Source organism: Ursus americanus, chromosome 8 (genome assembly GCF_024610735.1).
Source record: "Ursus americanus isolate L20-20 chromosome 8, mUrsAme1.1.p, whole genome shotgun sequence".
NCBI lineage: Eukaryota > Metazoa > Chordata > Mammalia > Carnivora > Ursidae > Ursus > Ursus americanus.
In genome coordinates, this window is record NC_142134.1 from 4,286,645 (window position 1) to 4,300,836 (window position 14,192).

The window sequence follows — 14,192 nt, forward strand, 5'->3', positions numbered from 1 at the left end:
AAGAATCAGCAAACACTTGTACAGCTGGGAATCCACGTTTCGGTCAAGTCCATGCCTTGCATATAGTAGGAATTCAATAAATATTTTTATTAATTGGCCTAGGAAATTTTTACAAATGCTTAGTTGGTCTTACTGGTTTTTTCTCCTTACTCTGTGCTTCTCAAATTTTAATTGCATACAATATGAATCACCTAGGAATCTTTTCTTCAAAAAGCAGATTCTGTGTCATTTGGGTTGAGGACAGATGTTCTGGATTTCTTACAAGCTCCTAGAAGGTGTTCATGCTATGGGTCCATGAAACACACCAAGGAGCAAGGCCATAAACCTTCCTTCAAAATATGGTAGTGTTCATATCATTCATTAGCTGCCATAGCTCCCTGCAGCACCCCTAACTTATCACACTAATTGTAACCTCATATTTATTTGTCTACATTCCTTTCTAAACTATAATCTTCCTGGAGACAGGGACCCTGTTGTATTCTCAGTCCCTAACAGTTAATACTCGATTAAAATGTACTGAATGTCGATTGGCCAATGAATGAGTATGTACAAAAGATACACTTTTATACACACCCTCGAACACATGTGAACACTCCCCTAGCTACCTTTTCATAAAAATGTCACCGGGGCATTGGGGATTTTTCAAAGTTAGAGCAAAATTCGTAATCATAATCAGGGCTGATATTCTTTGAGTGTGTTGTGTATTAACTAATTTAATCCACGCAACAGCCCGGCATGTGGTACAGTTATTATAATTCTCATTTTTAAAGGTAGAAATGGAGACACAGCTATGTTAAGTAACTTATCAAAGTTTATACAGCTAATTAGTGTCATTGCTAGGCTACGAAGCTATGCAGTTAAGCCCCGCAGTCCATACGCCTAACCACAACACCATGAAGATAAAAAACAGAATTTCTCTCTGACCTTGTCAAGCTTTTTAACATTAATGTTCTTTACAGAATGGGGGTCAGACCCACTCTAAAGACTACCAGATTTTTCTATCTGGCCCACATGTGAGCATTCTTGGATTTAATTATTTTCTTGTGCAACCCCATAAGGTTATGTCATGAAGCAATGTGGAACTTTTCTGGGACACTTTCTGGGACACAAACATGAATGACAAAAGCCATGCAAATTTTGCCCATGAGATAGGACACTTGGCAGGTACTGGGCATGTAAGAATTCCAGAGGAATGGTATGCCATGCCATGGTGGTGTTCCCCAACTTGGAACTTGCAAAGGTTTCAAGGTGCATCCCTAGAAAAGTGTCAAGGACCTTCTCCATGCTCCTAGCTGACATTCTCTTATGCAGGCACCTTAATCATAAATAGTTTATAATTAAGGAAAAGCAGGGACTGTGTGCATTTAAACATATCAGCTTTCTTTACTTAAAGGGAGATAATACGTAACATTGTTTATGAAAAGAAAAAAATCATACAACTATTTAAAGAGATAAGTCACTATGGTAACCATTTCTCCGCTTGAATTTAGAGAGGCAATGCCTTCTGCTACTGGAAGATTCTCTCAGCTTTTAGCCGCAGATACCATGTTTTATTTTCTATTGGGCTTTTTTTGTCTTATACTAAATAAGTCTTCAGATTACCTTACTTAATGGAAAATCGTATTATTCTATAGAATAACTCATTGCATATTTCATCATTAAATGGAACTTTTATTGGTTGCAGCACCCTCACAGACAAAACTGATGATGACCTATCTCGTCCAGAGTGTTAACAGGAGTCATAAGTGTCTTGAAATATTTGGGTGCTTCTTTAGGCAATCATTTCAAATACCTGTGTTGTTTTTTTCCAGAAAACCATTTTGTAGATTAATGTAGGAAAGGTAATACATATAACTCTGTATTTTGCACCAAGACAACTTTGTACCCACATTATTTTCTTATGTATCATTGAGAGAACTCCTTCCTGCACTCCCATTAAATCACTTATGTACTATCATAGAAAAAAAAAGTCTATCATAGAAAAAAAAGTCATCTTTCCCAATCAATGGCAAATATTTTCTGTATTTCCTGCAAACAGGAAAGATGATAAATTTTCTGTTTTAACAATACTTCCCCAACCCCATTTAGCCCCATTAGTGCTTGCTGCAATAAACAGAGAAGCCCAATTTCAGAACAATATAATTGCAATAATAATAGCTACCACTCATTAAGCACTTGCTATGTACCAGACCCTGTTCTGAAACTGCACATAAGTACTAGATTTATAAAGTTAGTATAATCAAGGAAAGCCAGAGATGGTGTGCATTTATTTTAAATATTTTATTTATTTGAGAGAAAAAGCGAGAGAGAGTGCGAGAGAGCAGGGGGTGAGGGGTGGGCAAGTACTGGGCATGTAAGAATTCCAGAGGAATGGTATACACCCCAGAGGGGGTGGGAGAGAGAATCTGAAGCAGACTCTGCGCTCAGCTCAGCAGAGTCCAGTCCCACAACCCCATGATCATGACCTGAGCCAAAACCAAGAATCAGATGCTTAACTGACTGAGCTACCCAGATGCCCCAGTAGTGTGCATTTAAAGATCTCAAATTTCTGTATAAAAAAGGATAATATTTAACATTAATTATAAGGGTTTCTCTTTTAATCTCACAACAACAGTATGAGCTTGCGAAGGGAATTCCGTGTTCCGTAAATCTTCCCTGAACCCCTGGTACAGATTAAGAAACCCAGTCATGTTTCCTCTGATGTCACAATTCGTGAAATGAAATTAGCAGTGCATTGGATATAACTGTATTAATAAGACCTCGAGAACAATGGCTCTTGCTGGATAAAGACAGAAAATTGGCCAATGAAACGTATAATAAATATTCAGCACTCCAAGTCACGAATGCACAAGACACCAGTATCTCCTAGAATAATACGTTAAAGCATCACATTTGTTTGTCATTTTTGGTAACATCCCTGGTGTTCTGAATCTATACTTTATGCAAGAAATGATATTACGAATACTATACTGAGACAGGAGGGGAGCATGGAACTTCCATATTTGTATACGCATCAGACGAACATCCTGTTGCCACGTGTTACTGCTGGTTTTTTTTCAGGCGGATGAGTAAATCGTATTAATAAAAAATCATGCTTAAGTCGAAGTCCTTACTTATGATTTTGGTAGTTTGCTATATTACACTGGCTTATGAAAGGCAATCAAATGATTTAACCAATTAGGTTTTCTATTCATATTCAACTATTATTTCCAGTAAGCACCGTCACAAACTCTTTTTACAGTATGAGAGAGGATATAACAAAACAGCAATGAAACGGACTTCCGCACTACCTCATAAACACCGGATACACCATGTGAGCCTTCTGTTATAATTAACTATATCAACAGCATGTAAAAATTAATGAACTAAATGTGCCATCTCTTGACAAGACTATGATGGCACTTGGTGTTTCCACATTCTGTTCTATGATTTATTTTTAAAAATCAGGTCTGTTTGTTTAGCCCCACAGAGATGCAAACTGGTGATAGAATGCATTTTTTACCCTTTAAAAAGTAGATGAGAAAGGATAATCTCCACTAATTATCCCAAGTATGTGTTCCACAGCCATCATTCCTTGTGCCCTACAGTTCCCCAAAGCTAGGCCCATTCAGCCAAAAAGAATATTATTCAGTCTTTCATACATAGGTAAATTATTTTCCGCAGTAAAATCCCAAAGGGCTTTGCAAAATTTCAGTTAGTTGGGTGAGCGAAGAGTAACTGCTATGTTCTAGAAGGCCCCATAATCTTTCTGGCCCTTTGGGAGTACTTAGTTTATGTGTTTTGCCTAAATACCTAAGGGAAATGAAATGGGTAATTTCTTTATTTCACCGGTATAGGTTCAGAGCACTCATTATATTAATCTTAATAACTCTCCTTGGAGGCGGGTAGGTGGCCGCTTCATTAATATTGCCACCCAGGTAAGGAAAGGGCGCCCTGTGGCTTGCCCTCCCCTCCACCCCCCAGACAGCTAGGCAGCGGCCACAGGAGACAGGAACAGGGGCTCCTCTATTGGTCCTGAACATACTAGCCGCTGAAACTGCTTTTTAATAGGCTGAAATGGGCTTGCTTATTTCCCACTTTTCTGTTATTGAAATAGAAGTGGAAATCTGCTTTCAAAAGCCCAGCCTATCAGCATCTCCTTCCTTGGCTGGCCCGACCTTCGGGCAGTGCAGCTGCCTGAGTCCAGTTAAAAATGGACTGTCGGGCTGGCTTTAATTTCTGCTGCGCTGCCTCCCAATGTCCTCCCACTGATTGTTTATCACACCCTCCTTAGCCCTTCTGTTGTTTTTCTTAGGACGAGTTTTCAGCCTGGACAGCTGAAACTGCTTTTCAAGGCCCTAACCTACAGATCCTTGTACACATAATCCTAAAAGACCAGGAGCCAACACTGGATCCTCCTACTTGTAGAAACAGTCTTCCCCTCCTTCCAGCTCCTGACCCGCCACCTTCTTGGGGAGTGACCCCTCTGAGCAGATCGTCTCCTACTGCACATCAAAGCAGGAAAAGAGTGGCTTAGTAACTTTGGAAGAAAACATAGTATTTGGCCTCCTGCGTATGGGTTGTGCGAGCATGTAGAGTTTTGCACGGTTCCTCTGTCTCTCTGTGCGCTCGGGTTCAGAACTGCACATCGAGCGTCACAGGGATCATTCCCAGCAGCTTCTAAAACTCCGTATCTTCACGGCCCTAGGCCCCTTCAAGAGCGCCCAAAACCACGGGGCTCGCCAGAAACGTCTGCTTCTGGGTATGACAACTGCTCCCGGCGATCAGGCGGGCCAAAGAAGCCGCTAAGGTCCCACTAATGGTTTTGCTTAGTTTTTGGCAAACTCCCCTTCATTCACGCTCCCGGCGCTCTGGAGCCAGGTCTAATTAGAAGAGTACCAGGCTCACCCTTCTCGCGGAGAAAACGCATTAGTCATAGATGAAACCGCCTTAGGGTGCCGGGAGTGCAGTGGAAGATGAAGACCCTTCCTAAAATGCTGGAGAGTCCCAGATGCGGAAAAGGCGAGCTAGATCTGATCGCGGGCAGCAGGGAAAGATGTAGAAACCCACGGAGTGGAGTTGACTTGGTTAGAGGCCAGAACGAAATGCATAAATGGTGCTCTTTGAACATCGAAACAGATATTAGCAAAGTTTCCGTATGACACAGCAAAGCTTCAGGTCACGGTAATGGACAGAGGACGGAAAGCTTCCCGCTGCCCGGGGCAGAATCTTAACAAGGGCACTGGCGGCGTGAGAGTGCGCGCGCTGGGGGTGGGGTCGCGCCAAAGAATCCAAGTTAGTGGTGGAGGCGAGGGGTCAGTTTTCCGCGAGTCGTACACCCAGAATTGCGGACTCGGTGACCTGCGGCCCACCCAGGAAACAGCAGGTGTCTACCCTGCGCAAGCTTATCCTCAATTCCCAGCGGCTCCCCTTGGGCGGCTTCAAGTGTCTGGGTTGAAATGCAACCCGACCCCGGGAAGGGCGGGGCGCAGGGCCGTGGAGGGGTGGTGCAGGTGGGCGGGCCGCGGCAGGGTGAGGAGGCTGGGCCTATAAAGTGTTCACGGCCCCAAGGGCGATGCTGCTCGGTGAAGCGGGTGCTGCGTGGGTTGGGGGTCGATCAGGGCTTGGGTCTGCAGGTCCCTGAGCCTCCGAGGGAGGAGGCTCCTGAGAAGAGTCCGTGCCTCTGTTTACCCCACCGCTTTGCCAGCGAGCGCGCCCATCCCAGCGAATTCCCGGCAGGTGAGCGAGGCAGCGGCCTCGGGGGACGGAGCGGGGGCGGAGGGCTCCGCTGCTTCCTGCCCAAGGGTGCGCTCCGCGAGGCACGTCGGCTTCGAGTTGTGCTAACTTTGAATTCGTTTTAGGTTGTGACTATAGCTGGCGTCTCCGCTCCCGGGGCTTTGTAAACTTGAGTTGCGGAGGCCGGTTCCTCCCCTTTGAAAAATGACTTCCTAGGCTAGTTCGCTCCCGGACGTTGGGCATTTTAGAAGCCTCTGCACGTTTTGTCTGCTTTTGCAAATCCGTCCTTCTTCCCTTCTTTTTCCAGCGCCCCGGAAAGGCCGTTCCGCCCCCGCGAGGGAAACGGAGCCGTTGACCATGGTTGCAACTGGCAGTTTGAGCAGTAAGAACCCGGCCTGCATTTCAGAGTTGCTGGACCATGGCTTCCACCCGGGAAGCCTGCTAAATGGTGAGTTTTCCAGCTGCCCGCCTCTCTCTCCTCCAAAGGTCGCAGCCCCCGATAGATGAGATGGGCGGGCAGACGGCGTCGCCCCTTTTCTTGATGTAGGGTGTGCCGCGAAATCCATCTGAAAAGACTCGTTTCCAAACTTTCTAGCATCTTCTGTTCATGGTAGTGAGAAACAAAAGTAGCAAAAAATAAAATAACCGAAAGCTGCACGATCTAGTTTGCGGCTAAGAGGATGTTTGGGATTAAAAGTTATGTAGGTTCCTTAAGGAGTTGTGAAGTTACGGTGAATTTGAAGTGTACAGTTTTGAATTTTAACAAATGTATTCACCCTTGTAACCACTGCCATCACCCCCTACCCCCAAATTCCCACGTGCCCATTTGCCATCAATTTTCCACTCTCCCTCTCTCCTGTCCCCAGGGAAACACTGATCTGCTTTTTGTCACCGTAAATTAGTTTTGCCTCTGCAGTTTCGCACAGATGGAATCATGTAATGTGTACTCTTTTGTATCTGATTTCTTTCCTGCAGCCCAGTGATTTTGACATCCTTTAATGTGGTTGCTGCTATCTGTATGTGTTCCTTTTTATTGCTGAGTAGTATTCTATTTGTGGATAGAACCAGTATTCTGGTTTTAATGCCGGAGGAAATTTTCAAACAGCAGTGGTGCTGGACATACTTTCTTTTGCAATTTTAAACAGCAGTGTCTAGGTTAATACACTGCTCTGCCACTAAGGAGCTGTGTGGCATCGACAAATTGCTTAATTTCTTTGGGCCTTCCTCATTTAGAAGGCCAAGTGGTTGATGATCTAATTTTATAGGCCAAAGCTCCAAAAAATTCTCTTTCTTCAATATAGGTAAAATATGGGCCTTATAATTTGGAGTGCATTTGTTTCATTGAGTTATAAAAACAAAAACAGTGACCTAACTGAGTAGAAGATGTGGGGAGAGGAAGAGACAGTAGCCAATGAGGGTGAAGTATGCTTAGGGAGGGGTTGCCCAGTTGACTGTGTGTGTGGTGTGGCGTCCTGCCAAGCGGTAGGATGAATTTGGAAGGTAGGTGACCAAATGCAGAGCTATCTCTTTTCCTTTGAGCAAATCTAATTTTATTTTCCTAGGATTGTTTTGTTTTGTTTGGCTACAGAAAACTACCCAGCCAGTTATAAATATCCTCGTGGACCTCAAAGGTCTTCCCTTTGAGCAATTTTTAATCAAAGAGGTTGAAGCTAAAATTGGGATCTACAGACCATTCCCGTAGAGACTTTTAAAGGAAGACACAAATTCGATATTTAATGTAGCTCAAGTTCATCTTAAGTTCATCAGTAAGTAGCAAAAATCATGCATTTGACAATAACAAACACAGATAATTCTTAAAAACGAACGGTCCCTTCATTAAAAAAAAATTATAACCATTTTTATTTCAAAAGTGAAGCATGTTCTGTGTAAAACAAAATTAGAAAATCCTCAGAGCAAGTAAGGGAGCAAGAAAGAAAAGAAAATCACTGGTATTCTAGGATAACCATATATAGATTTTTGATTCAGGCTGTAAGGTTGTGTGTGTTTACACATGTAAATTTATCCATCCTATTTATCAAAACCTTTATTTCATAGATGCATTTTCCATTTCCAAGAGATTCCGTGACTTGCCCTGTTACCCAGGCTAGTCACCAGCAAAGCGAAGTCCCTGGACTTCCCAGCAAATATTAGCAGCAGGCGGGTGTGGTAGGTAGACGTAGCCCGTGTCACTGTCTTGGTGTGTTTCATCTGCTCCGGGATTTCTTTCTTTCCTTCTTTCATCTCGAACTTCCACTTCCTACAGATTTTGACTACTGGGATTACGTCGTTCCTGAACCCAACCTCAACGAGGTGATGTTTGAGGAAACGACTTGCCAGAGTTTGGCGAAAATGCTGGAGAACTGTCTGTCCAAGTCAAAGCAAACCAAACTTGGTTGCTCCAAAGTCCTTGTCCCTGAGAACCTGACCCAGAGGATTGCTCAAGATGTCCTGCGGCTGTCCTCCACGGAGCCCTGCGGCCTGCGAGGTTGCGTTATGCACGTGAACTTGGAAATCGAGAACGTATGTAAAAAGCTGGATAGGATTGTGTGTGATTCGAGCGTGGTGCCCACTTTCGAGCTCACGCTTGTGTTTAAGCAGGAGAACTGCTCGTGGACGAGCTTCAAGGACTTTTTCTTTAGCCGAGGTCGCTTCTCATCTGGCCTCAGGCGAACTCTGATCCTGAGTTCAGGATTCCGGCTGGTGAAGAGAAAGCTTTACTCCTTGATTGGAACCACAGTCATTGAACAGTGCTGACAAGGAAAGATTTTAAAGGTCCTTTTAGGATTGGGTCATCAAACTGCACAGCTGCCCCGTGAAAGTCGTCTTAGTCCCCCTGCCTGCTCTCAACGAGAAACCCCAGATTGAGTCATCTCCCTTGCAGGCTTCACGTGTATAGCAACCCAACTAAAAGGCTGATTTCATGGCTTTTGAGAAAGGACCCGAGAAGGTGTCCCATTTTTTGCCTATATCACATGTTTTTACAAAATGGCATGGAATAAAAGAAGCAGTCCACTTTGGTTTTATATTTGACCTCGCTTTTTCCAGGTAGTCTTGCTAAATAGACTGTAAACCAAATGTGCCTAATTCGATTTTCCTATGGCTTTTTTTTCTGTATATTTTCAGAGTAATCCTTTCAATCACAGAAATGTCATGATGCTTAGCCCACCAAAACTTCCAGAAACCCGCACCAATTTCCTGCCCCTACTCAAATATGAAGGGTTCTTAGACTGGAGGGTAGAATTGAGTGGGTGAACGTAATTGAAACTTCACCCAGTGCAAGAGTGACTAAGAGAGCAGTTCTGCTCTACTGTTTCTTTGCAGTCTCTCTACGCTTCTGTTTTAGAGGCGGCAGAAGCCTGTATTGTAATTTCAGTAGCCACAGTATTGTTTAAAATAACTTTATGGTACAATACAAGCTCTGTTTTTCTAGTTCTGAAGTATTGAATGTTATCTTTCAGCTAGAGAAGTGGAAAGTGTTGAATGGATTTTTTTTTTTTGCGTATAGTTGGTCACTCTTCCCCCGAGGGCATGGTGAATGTGTTTGGGGATAGGAAGTGAGTTCTCAGATCAACTGCCTTTCTCAGTCACTTGATAATCTGGCTTCTTTTCATTATCACATAAGCTTAACCTCAGATGAAGCATCTCACCACATCAGTGCTATCTGGCTCTGGCCTCTCCTGGGAACTGAGATGTTTCTCCTTAACCTGAATCTTCAAAGGAGAAAGTAGGCACACGCTACCACTTTTCATTATCACCATGGGCCTGTTTACGAGTCTGCTCTGTCTGTGGCTATCTGGTGTGCGGTACAGACTGGGGAGCAGAAATCATGATAGATAGATAACCAGCTGTCTTCAGCCTTGGATGCCTGTCCCTAGGGAACAAGAAAGGCCTGATTTTTTTTCTTGCTCCTCCTAGCTAGGTCCTTAGCCATTCTTGTTTAATGTTAAAGAGAGAACGTAGCCTCCACTTAGCGGTATTCAATTCAGCAAGGCCCTCGCATGTTTGCTGTAAATCACGGAGAAGGAGTTTATTTAGTCAGGTGTCCTGCCCAAATTATGGGTGCCACGTTACATGCCTGAAGCCAGGGTTGAAGGTCCAAATGTCTCCATCCTGGTATCGCTCCAAAGAGGGTGTGATCCTGTTACAGATCCCGTAAGTGACCTAGAATTTCTATTCAAGTCAGCACGCAGTCTAACAAATCCAGCTTTTCACGTGTTTGAAAAGATACGGCAAAGCCAAGCCGATCCTTACGGGACTGGGCCCGTTCGCGTGTCTGTTACTGTTTACTGTGTGGGGCTCTAAAGGTCACGGTGACTCTGTGGGCATGGCTTCTCTGGCTTGGATGTCGAACCGTCGTCCTTCTTCCACGAACAGTTGGCATTGACTCTTGTCTTTTGTGCTCACAAAATGGTGACGGCTTATGGAGATTCTTAACTTAATATTCCTGTTAAAGGAAATTAAAGTTTGTCTATTTTTGACAATAAAGCATCATATATTTTTAATTCTGTTGTCTTCTTTGTCTTTAATGAGTTGATGCAATAATCACCAGAAAATGTATCTGACAGTATTTGAGGGAAGATGACAAAACAATTACCCCTTTTTGACAAAGCTCTTTGTATCATTACTTGTAATATTCTAATTGTATTTATCACATGTGCGTATGTATCAATAGTGATTTGCCTCATAATTTTTCAATTACAATAATACTTTTTATAGAAAAACATTAATAATTTGAGTTCCTTTGGCAACCACCTTTTTACAAACCAAAACTGATGTGTAAACTTTTTCTATGGTTTTTTGAATGACCAAATGCCGACTTACCAAACTGTAAAATCAGTGTACATTTTCATTTTCACTAGTTTATGCCATCTGAACAACATGTCTTTCTAATTCCACTATTATTCATGAAGTTGAATTTTTCATCTTTTCTGTCTCCTTATTTATGGTCATTAGCTCAAATTTCTCACACTGCTTAGCCCGCATTTAATAAGACTTACTGAGGGGTGCCTGGGTGGCTCAGTCATTAAGCATCTGCCTTCAGCTCAGGTCATGGTCCCAGGGTCCTGGAATCGAGTCCTGCATCCGGCTCCTTGCTCAGCAGGGAGTCTGCTTCTCCCTCTGCCCCTTCCCCTGCACGCGCGTGTGCTCTGTCTCTCTCTCTCTCTCCCCCCTCTCTGTCAAATAAAAAAATAAAATCTTAAAAAAATAAGACTTACTGAGTATTGGGCTCTGTTTTGGTACTTTTCATAAATGATCTCACTTCTTCAGGAGCCCTGTGAAATGAGACTACTGCTCTCTCCATTTTGTAGATAACTGACCAGACACAAGAAAGGTTTAGTAACTTGCCCAAAGTCACCGAGTTATGCAGGAGAGCCAGAGAACTATATAAAGCCAAGTCGACTCACCACGCTGCCACCAAGTGCCCAAGGCAGCACAGAGACCTTAGCCACATCACCAAAAGACTGTAAAAGTGATGTCAGAAACATCTGCCTCTAAATTCAAAGAAAGAATTATTAATGTGGTTTCTTTTCAGGCAGGAAAAATGAGAAGGCTACTGTCAATACTCACCATTCACTGAGCAGAGCTATGCTTAGAATAAAAAAACTTCCAAATGCTTAAGTTTACATGCATTTCAGTCCTGGCACCTTCGTGCCTCTCTTGTTCAGTTGGCCTGGCTACTTTCTCACGTACCTTCAAAAAAAGTATAATCTGTCCCCTTTCTCCCCCAGTAGAGAATAAACCCTTAGTTAGAGTGTGTGCTGGCCTCCTGGAGGAATGGGATGTTTTACTTTCCTTCTAGAAATAGAAAGAGAGAATTACAGTAATGGACCCTGAATCTATTTCACCAATAACAATCTAAATCCTCATGGAGTCGGCTTCAAGTTGCACTACTGACAGGTTCCCATTTGCATAGCGGAAGGATGTGCAAGTATAAAGATTTTCGGTCTACTACACTTAGTTCTCAACGACCCATGTTAGTTTAAACTAGTGATGATAATAACCGTCCAAGGTTATTAATAAAAGTGCAAGGCAGGTTGATGGCAGGTACATGGTGATGTGCTGGGAGGAGCATCACACAGATACTCAGAACCCCAGACTCCTGACTAGACTCTGCCATTGACTATAGCCTCACACTCCTCCATTGGAGCCTTTGCATCTGCCACAGACAAGAGAAGAGAGAAACTGGAGGATTTCATGGGAAATTCAGGGGCCCAGTGCAGAAGTGCTCTACGTGATTTCTGTCGACGTCCCCTATAGAACTCAGTCACATGGCCCCATCAGTTGCAAAAAGGGCCGGTAAAGGTGGTGGCACAGTGCGCCAGAAGGAAGTGGGCTGGAGGAACTATTTGTGCCACACACAGCAAAGCGAGTTAGTCTGTGGAACAGTAAAGAGCCCAGACCCGGCCCTAGACATATAAGGGAAGTTGATTTAACAGCAGAATTGGCACTTTAGATCAGTGGCTGAATGATGGTGTTTTTCAATAATTGGTCCAATAAGAAACATTTACATGGAAAAATGGAATTGGATGCAGACACGTCAAGCATAAAGATCCATTCCAGACTGATCAAAAAAATTCAATGTGAAAGGGAAGCTCTCAGAAGACAATATAATTTTTATGATTTTGATGTAGGGAAAGATTTCTTAAATAAGATGCAAAGAAATCACTGAAACTTCTGTTTATCACATAACACTAAAAAGAGAATGAAAACACAGTTCTTCACAAACTGGAAGAAAGTATCTTCTCTACGTGTAACTGAGAAAGAGTTAGTAACCAGAATACATTACAAATCCTTTCAAAGCAATTAGAATAACACAAACAACCCAAAAGAAAAAATATGGGCAAAAGCTTGAACAGGCACTCTACAGAGAAGGAAGCCCATATGGCTGATAAGCAAATGCAAAGATGCTCAGTCGAACTAGTAATAAGGGAAATGCAAATTAAAAAGCACAAGACACCAATGTGTAGGCATCCATTTTAGTTAAAAAAAAAAAGTAAAAAAAAAGAGTTTAAAATCTGACAGTTCCAAACATTGGTCAGGATATGGGAAAAAGGCGTACTTTAACATGCCGATCGATATGGTATCTCTGCACCCCGGCGTTAGTTTGCAGAGCCGAAGTTTAACGTCTTTTATGAGTCATTAATTCCAATTTTAGTTATCAAACCTAGACCAGTGTTCTTCAAACTTTTTTGCTGGTTGCACTTTAAAATTTTTATAAAAATACACCCCTGCCATATTGTTAAATTGCCATCCAAAAATTTCATCCTCAGTCTAAAAAGTTGCAAATGACGTACCTTCCAATATGTAGTAAATACCAATTTTTTAAAATAAAATGATTACATCACCTTGTTAAATGTTTCCAGTGGGATGTAAATAACAGAGTGATTTAAAACGCAGCGACTTTATTTAGAAAACACAAAAATAAGGTTTTCAACAGGATACAATTCTTCAGTGTTATTTTTTCTTTTTTTCTGTGCCTTCTTAAAGACTACTTTTTAAACTGAATCTTACCTTCACATATTTTAAGATCGAAAGTCTTTTGTTAATATTTCTTCTCTGCAATTAAAAAAAGACTATAAAGTTATATTTATAAAAATTTTCATAAGGCTTTTAAATGTTAATGTTTTGGTCGAGTTAATTCGATAAGTAATAACCATACACAATTATCAAAACAACATTGAATATGTTTTTGAGTTTTATAAATACTATTAAATACAAAAATACTATCTCTTAGTGAGATGATTCTTTTAAATTAGTGAATTAATTTATAGGTCAATATTGGTTTTTGCCAGAACTAGAGGATTTAGCATCCCTTCCTATGTTTTGTTTCTACAGATGTAAACTCCGAGAAAACATACTTATATCGATAAGTAGATGGGAATTGATGAGATTTGGTTATTATAGTATCAAATTGTAATCAATCTTTGAGCTACTTTAAAGATATATGCCAAAATCACTTAAATATTAATCACCAAAAATTATTTTCAATGATCAATATGCAGATAATTCAATTCGGGTTTCTTTCAATATTGTTGAAACCAAAGGATTAAAAACCACCTCATTTGCACAAGGACTTGTTATTACCCAGATGTATTAGTTTGCTTAGGCCACCAAAACAAAAACCACAGATGGGGTGGCTGAAAGAGAAATGGATTTCCTTGTTGTCCTGGAAGCTAGAATTGTGAGCTCACGCTGTTGGCAGGATCAAGCTGTTTCTTCTAGAGACTTGGCTTGTGCATGGCTGTCCACTTTCTCAGTCCCACATTATCTTCCCTCTGTACTGTTTACGACCAAACCTCCTCTTCTTAGAAGGACATCAGTCGTGCTGGAGGAGGGACCTCATTTAACTTAATCATTATCTTTTTAAAGACCCTGCCTCCAGATATAATAACATACTAAGTTCCTGGGGGTTAGGATTTCAACATATGAATATCAGGGGTACACAATTCAGCCCATAAAATCAGACATTCAAATAG

General features: G+C 42.0%; 1 protein-coding gene across 1 annotated transcript; it reads left to right on the top strand.

The window, feature by feature from the left end:
- Nucleotides 1-5,539: 5,539 nt before the first annotated feature.
- On the top strand, nt 5,540-10,217 carry DDIT4L (DNA damage inducible transcript 4 like). Its single transcript, XM_045792486.2, has 3 exons — nt 5,540-5,718; nt 6,023-6,163; nt 7,979-10,217. The coding sequence occupies exons 2-3, from the start codon at nt 6,073-6,075 to the stop codon at nt 8,467-8,469; spliced, it is 582 nt and encodes a 193-aa protein (XP_045648442.2). The 5' UTR covers nt 5,540-5,718; nt 6,023-6,072; the 3' UTR covers nt 8,470-10,217.
- Nucleotides 10,218-14,192: the final 3,975 nt, after the last annotated feature.